The sequence below is a fragment of the Hibiscus syriacus genome, unplaced genomic scaffold (genome assembly GCF_006381635.1).
Source record: "Hibiscus syriacus cultivar Baekdansim isolate YM2019G1 unplaced genomic scaffold, ASM638163v2 tig00111947_pilon, whole genome shotgun sequence".
Lineage (NCBI taxonomy): Eukaryota > Viridiplantae > Streptophyta > Magnoliopsida > Malvales > Malvaceae > Hibiscus > Hibiscus syriacus.
This window is the reverse complement of record NW_024063219.1, coordinates 1196543-1203599: the sequence shown is the minus strand read 5'-3', so window position 1 is coordinate 1203599 and position 7057 is coordinate 1196543. Positions and strand designations below refer to the sequence as shown.

General features: G+C 34.9%; 1 protein-coding gene across 1 annotated transcript; it reads left to right on the top strand.

The window, feature by feature from the left end:
• Positions 1–3185: 3185 nt before the first annotated feature.
• LOC120173363 lies at positions 3186–6794 on the top strand. The gene is made up of 7 exons (XM_039180557.1): positions 3186–3398; positions 3899–4013; positions 4296–4366; positions 5129–5416; positions 5604–5646; positions 5799–5907; positions 6609–6794. Exons 1-7 carry the CDS (start codon positions 3375–3377, stop codon positions 6685–6687), a joined length of 729 nt encoding a protein of 242 aa, XP_039036488.1. The 5' UTR covers positions 3186–3374; the 3' UTR covers positions 6688–6794.
• The last annotated feature ends 263 nt before the right edge of the window (positions 6795–7057 follow it).

Below are 7057 nucleotides of genomic sequence, written 5' to 3'. Positions count from 1 at the left end.
TCTTTTTTCCATCCAGAGTCCTTTGTCTGTACATATTTTTTTTGGAGTTTCTTATATACTGCTTTACATGCATGAAATAATAAAATAAAAAATCTCTTCTGATTTGGTGTAGTTGCTAATGATGAGTGAAACGTTGGGGTGACAGTGGCATGTAGCTGGGTGGCGTGCACGAGTGGTTTTCATCCGGGATTAGGGCACAGGAGGGTAGCTCTCGGTTGGGTGAAATGGACGGCTAGGGCTAGCCTAGACTTGGGTCGGGTTTTCGGGTTCTGGGTCAGGTTTGGATTCTGGGTTGGTCTGGTTTAGGTTTGTGCTTGGGGTTTTATGTTGGGCTCGGTTGGGTTAGGTTTTAAGAGGGTTTGGGTTTAGTTGAAAAATATTGGTTACAGTTGCCCCTCTTTGCTCATTACTGTGAAACGAAAATGAAGCAAAGATAAAAAGCACACTTTTTCATATTGGTCTCTTCTTGTCAAGCTGTGAACTCTTCGCTGGGAATGTCAATTCATCTCTTTCTGTAAAATCGTCATTACTGCAAATGATGTCATCTTTGCTATGTTCTCTCGGCTTAGTCTCCATCTCCAGTTCTTCAAGCTACGAGTTCTTCTCATCATTGTCCTTTCACTGGAAATGTTGATCACTCGATTGAGCAGTGCTGATTCGAAGTGTTGTGAATCGAAAAAAAGAAAAGTGAACCCCTCTGGTGGGGCATTTCTGATTCGAACAAAGAAATGTTAACCCCTCTGATGGGGCGTCACTGATTCGAAATGTTGTGAATCGAGTGAAAGAAATGTTGAAAAACCCTGCCCGAAGGTCTTATGGATGGACTGAAGGACTTATCGTCTTGCTCGAAAGACTTATAGATGACTCGAATGATTTAAGCATCATGCTCGAAAGACTTACTCATGGACCGAAGGACTTACTAATCAAGAAACCCTTGAAAATCAAGCTTAGTTTCCTAAAATCTTTCATTTTCAGTTGTCATCAAGGAACCCCTAAAAATTAGGCTTAATTTCCCTTAATTTTTTTTTTGGAGATAATCATCAAGAAACCCCTGAAAATCAGGCTTAGCTTCTAAAAACATCATGCCCGAAGGTCTTATGGATGGCCTGAAGAACTTATCATATTGCTCGAAAGACTTATAGATGACCCGAAGGATTTAAGCATAATGCTCGAAAGACTTACTCGTGGCCTGAAGGACTTACTCATCAAGAAACCCTTGAAAATCAAACTTAGTTTCTTAAAATCTTTTGTTTTCAGTTATCATCAAGGAACCCCTAAAAATTAGGCTTAACTTCCCTTAAAGTTTTTTTGGAGATAATCATTAAGAAACCCCTGAAAATCAGGCTTAGTTTCTAAAAACATCATGCCCGAAGGTCTTATGGATGGCCCAAAGAACTTATCATATTGTTTGAAAGACTTATAGATGACCCAAAGGATTTAAGCATCATGCTCGAAAGACTTACTGATAGACCGAAGGACTTACTCATCAAGAAACCCTTAAAATCAAGCTTAGTTTCTTAAAATCTTTCGTTTTCAGTTGTCATCAAGGAACCCCTAAAAATTAGGCTTAGCTTCCTTTAAAAATTCTTTAGAGATAATCATCAAGAAACCCCTGAAAACCAGGTTTAGTTTCTAAAAACTCATTTGAAAACATCAAGAAACCCCTAAAAATTAGGCTTATATTCTTTTAAAAAAATCATTGAAAATTATCATCATGAAACCCTTGAAAATCATGCTTAGTTTCTTTAAAATTTCTTTTGAAAATATAATGTTATTTGGGTAACGTGCCCCCACATCAAAGTAATGATTCTTCTTGGATTGGGTTCTTCAATTCTCGAGGTTCTGTCACTCAGAATATAATTCCACTCACTCAAGGCTTGAGTTCTGTCTTTTCCTTCTATTCTTTTCTTGAAAAATCTGTAAAGAAATACTCTGATGTATAAAATGTGAATGCAATATGTATCTACATGTAATTTATGACTCTCTTATATGCAGAAATGTTTATCATTAACCCTCTTTTGACTTCCAAATAGAGATCTCGGTCTTCCTTCACTTGATCCCTCTTGTATGGAGTCTACCCCAACATCAGCATGGTCAAACTAATAACCCGGAACAATCATTTCCCTATCATCTTCTATCTTTTTTCTTGCTTATTCAACATGATTCTAGAAAAAGTGCTTCCTCCCTTAAATTCTCGTTGCGATCAGGTAGATGACTGGACACCTTACATGTATTTGACTCGATTTTTTCAATCAGAATTGTTTCTCAAGAGTCATTTGCTAACTGAAGTGTGAATGGTTTGTTTCTCTAGGTAAGCTTTGTTTGTTTTTATTCTACCCTTGGCACTCCAATCGGCCAGGCTCATTCATCTTGTCTGTTTGATTCGAATCTTGTTATCTTAACGACATCTGGCTTTGGTAATGCCCCAATGTGGGTACTTATGGTTCTCTTCGTGCCAAAATCTTAATCTCGAATGACCTCACTCTTGTGTCGCTAATCAACAATGTTAACGAATAGCTTGAGGGCTCCTCTTCATGATTCCACAACCAGATAAACACTTAAGAAGTGATCAATTCCTCTGACATGATTGTCTTTCATCTTTTCTATGAGCTGGGATATGTGTATTTGCTTCGTAAGGTCCCAAGATTGATTATGGCTAACTCCTTTGTTTGATATATGGTTTTTCATCAACCAGATGGTAAGTGAAAGATATATAAATAAATAAATAAACAATTAAATTGTAGGAAAAAACATTTAATCTAATGGTGAAATGTGTAACCATCTAATTGGTGGATTAAATTTATTGAATTAAATTAAATTTAAGATCAAATTGATAAAATGTATAAGTATCAAGGACTAAATGTAAATTATACCAATTTTATTAACTGTCATGTCAGCACTTCCATTATAAATTAACGGGAAGCAACTTGATTGAATACAATTATATAGTTAAGTGATATGATTAACAAAATTAAAAGATTAGTAACAAAAGTAAAATGTCTAAATAGTAAAGTGGTCAATGGTATAATTTAACATATAAAAAAAATGAAAAAAATGAAAAACCGAAAAGGGCAATAACGTCAAATAAAAAGGAAAGTGGCAGGGAGAGAATTTCTTCTTGTCGTCGTCGGAGTCGTAATCAGAAGCCTTTTATATGACAAATTGCGCTATCTATGTGCCTCGTTTCTCTTCCGAGTAGACTTTTAACGTTCATTTTTTTCTCTTTTAAAAGCTTAATATGAAAATACAGTGTTGTAAAATTCAGAGCAACTTATGAATTTAACCAAATGTTCTTTTGAAATATTCTGAGATTTGCTCAACACTATTTTACTCTAGCTCTCTGCCTTTTCCCCCCTTCTGTTCTTTTGGGTGCTATGGCGGCTAAATCGACCGAAGAGGTGAGACTCTTTTTAATTTTATCTTTTTAGTGGCATTTGAATCTTTTTCTGTTTCTGTAATGGAATTGGAGCTGCTTTTGGAAATAAAGCTTCAGATTTTGGGGTAAGTGTCAAGCAAGTTTGGCCTTTTTTTAAGAGTGCTTACAAGATTTGCCGCTTGTGAAAATTTCATGGTCTTTATGATCTAGTCTACATTCCATTGCCATTCATTTAAAAAAAATTGAACTTCTTGTTTGGTAAATGTAGAATAAGGAAGATATTCACTTCCAGTTTCATGCATTTTCTTCAGTTTCTTGGGTAAATAAAACTGTTTTTATTATTAAATAACTTTTATGGCTACGATTATTTAACTTTCTTGCGTTGCCTACTTCCTATCTCTGGTTCTATTTTTGAAAAGGAGAAAAAGAAAATTGTTCCTTCTTTGTTAAATAATCTTTGTGTGCTTCTCTTTCAAAGTTTATTTTGCAATGCTTTATTTTTTTACTCGTGATTAATTGCAGGAAAAACCACTCTTATCCGGGATGGTGGGTGGAAGACCCCATTTGCCGGTTGACATTTCATGCTTTGGGTTGATTAAGCCAGGATTTGATGAGACGGACCAACATTGTTCTCTTGGTAAGAATATTCGTCTTGGACTATTGTTTTATGTTGATTCAGTTCAATTTTTTAAGTATTCGTGTTAAACACTCATGTCTGATGTATATCCGAACTCCGATATGAGGATAGAGCCTTCTAAGGATCCTCTAAATACAATAAAAAAAACTTGTTAAAATTGAACATAGCCATGTTGGAGACATGCCTTTATCCGACATTCCCACCGAAGTCAAAGTATCATAAGTATCAATGTCCTTACTTTGATTAGCATTTTTAATGACTTCCTTTTATTTGAAATTTCAGATGTCTTGCCTATTCTAATAGAGGAGACGCCATTTCCAGTAAGAGAAAAATGCAGCTTAAACACTTCACATGTGAGTTAATTTTTGTAATCTGCACCCGTCCTTTTTTCACCCTTCAATCATTTTGGTCTGATGAGGATTTTTAAAAATTCACTCGCTTAATTAATCTAATCATATCATTTTTTATAGCAACTTGCAATGTCATTAATGTAAATTCAGGCTGTAATCTAACACTAGATTTTCTCTAATCCACCAGAATAATAGAAATGTTAATTACACGTTTTAATCTCCCAATTCAAACTTAAAACATGCTTTCTATCATGTAACCTTTTGATCTCTGTTCATTAATAATATAGAAGGGTATTTTTTTAGTAAATAAGAAACTGCTTCAGTTTCTCTTTTAAAAACAAAAGGAAATACATTACACTTTTAAAATACTGCAATTTGGCTTTGGCTTTTGAAGCATGCTCGACCTTGCTGAGAATAGGTCAGCCTGATCTCTTGAAATTCAAGCAGATGAATTCATTTCTAGAAAGAAAATTCACTTAAACTGGGACTCAGATAAAGCACACAAGTCCCATGAAATTTAATACTTAAATTTGAATGGTTTTTCTCGTCTCATAATTTCCTTTTTGGCTTTTAAATTTTTTAGTCTAGATTCTATACTTTCTGACCAGTATTTGTTATCCCATCAATCCTTGTTTAAAAAGTTGGTTCAAACTTTATAATCTTTCCTATAAATAAATTACTTTAAAATGAGAATTTGGAAACTACTTGAGCTGTTTTTTTTAACATTTTTTCTATGTTCCTATATATTTTCCATTCCTTGTGCAGGGTCAGGATATCTATAGCATTTCTGTGTTGCCTGAGGAAGGAAATATGAATCCAAATTGTACATCACAGTTTACATTTTTTAGCCTCCTAGAGGTTCCTTTTTCATCCAAAAACCAGATGTGTTTGGATGTACCACTGAGTTGCCAGAGCTGCATTGATTTGAAAGTGGATGGTGAAGATGGGTATTCATCTTGCATTCTGGATATTAACATTGAGGAAGACTCTCCCGAGACACTTAAAACCAAAGATGAAACTGTTGGAAATCTAAAAAGTGAAGGTGTAGTGACAGTAAGTTTGATCTACCTGTGTACATAATCGGGCAGTAAAATGCAGATCATGCATGCGGTGTCAGACATTACCAAATATAATTTTTATTTAATCGTTTAGTGTTGCTGATTTTCCTTTCTTGAGATTTTAGTGCATTGTTTCTTCTTCACTCTTCTTGACTCTAATGTTGGATTTCAATTAATTACAGCATTTGCAGAAGGTGTTGCAGAGACAAGGAAGCTTAATTGCAGGTAAGTGTTAACTCAGCTTTGAGTTTTAATGGTTAATGTCGTCTTAAAGGTTCAAACATGAGTCTCATTGGGAGTACAATGTGCTTTACCATTGCACCCAACACTTGCTGGAATGCAGAATTTGCCATATGACTTAAACTTTGTTTCTACAGAAAAATCATCAACCGAGAGGGTTCATGATGCACCAACGAATAGGTGGAGGAGATATAAACGAGCTGCATCATTTGACTCGAGGAAAATAGTCCTCCTTTTCTCTATCTTGTAAGCTCTGCAATTCCTAGCAAACCAGAAGTTTACCTTCAAACTACAAAATTTTCATTTAGTAAGATAAAACTTCAGTAATAAGTAGTGACGTTTCAACTATATATGGTAATTAATAACCAACAGTGTTATCGAAATTAGGAAGCTTAGAGTTTCTTTAGGTACTCTGATTTAGCTGTTTGTTGGAGGTTGCACATACCTTTAGTTTCTTTAGTTACTGCTTCAAATCTAAATTTCTATTAGTATTATTATTATTGTTGTACAAGACTATTGATTTTTTTTCATATGCTTGTTTCATACTGAACACTTTAGGAGTCGTTTGTCTAGCGTAATGGTCAAACTTCAAAGACTTGAATTCTCTAAGACCTAAGTACATGACTCCGATTAATATGTCTGTTTTTCTTGAACTATCCATATCCGACACACATTTGGAGAGGTACGACAGCACGAGGATATGATCTTCCATTAGAAAACTTGGGAAAAATAAAACGCATCCATGCTTGACACATGCCGTACTTAGCGTTCCCGATAGCTTAGGCTCCAACTCAGGAGAGTAATCCCTAAGAAACTTCTCTTTTGAGGTGGGAGTGTTCCATTAACCAACTATGACGAACTTCACCGAAAAAGCGTTTCCTGGTACTAAGAGTAATCAGAGTTGCTCTTTGTGATTCTAAAACCTTATTGTTTCTTCTTGGGTTCAGGTCAAGTTTGGGGTCATTGATATTGATTTATCTGACGCTGAGAGTTAGACAAAGTATCGATGGGTTCAACCATGTGTAGCACCTTCGTACTCATCTACTTCGAACTCATGCTTTCAACTTTGTATTTTCTTGAAACTGCTTGAGAACTATTGTCTAAGTATTGCTGCTTCTCTCTTTATATATTTCCCCGTTGTAAATATGGATAGTGATTTAGCAATGCAGCATCTTTTATCGTTGTCAATGTTGGGGATCGAAAACACTCAGACACGCGTGTGATTTAACTGTGCTGTGAAAATGTAGGCAATTGATAAGTAATAATAGGAACCATTACAACTTCATTATAATGGAAATTTGCCTGAAATGAATCTAGATATATATTTTTAAAAAAAAAGTTGTATTTGTGCTGTTTTGTTTACTTTTGAGTTTTGATGTTTCAAATTTCAATTATT

Bases quoted from the DNA above. Each gene is read 5' to 3' on its own strand.
- LOC120173363 (XM_039180557.1), top strand. From the start codon at position 3,375: ATGGCGGCTAAATCGACCGAAGAG. The intron at 4,367-5,128 runs GTGAGTTAATTT...TTCCTTGTGCAG, and splicing joins GCAGCTTAAACACTTCACAT to GGTCAGGATATCTATAGCAT. The intron at 5,908-6,608 runs GTAAGCTCTGCA...TCTTGGGTTCAG, and splicing joins GTCCTCCTTTTCTCTATCTT to GTCAAGTTTGGGGTCATTGA.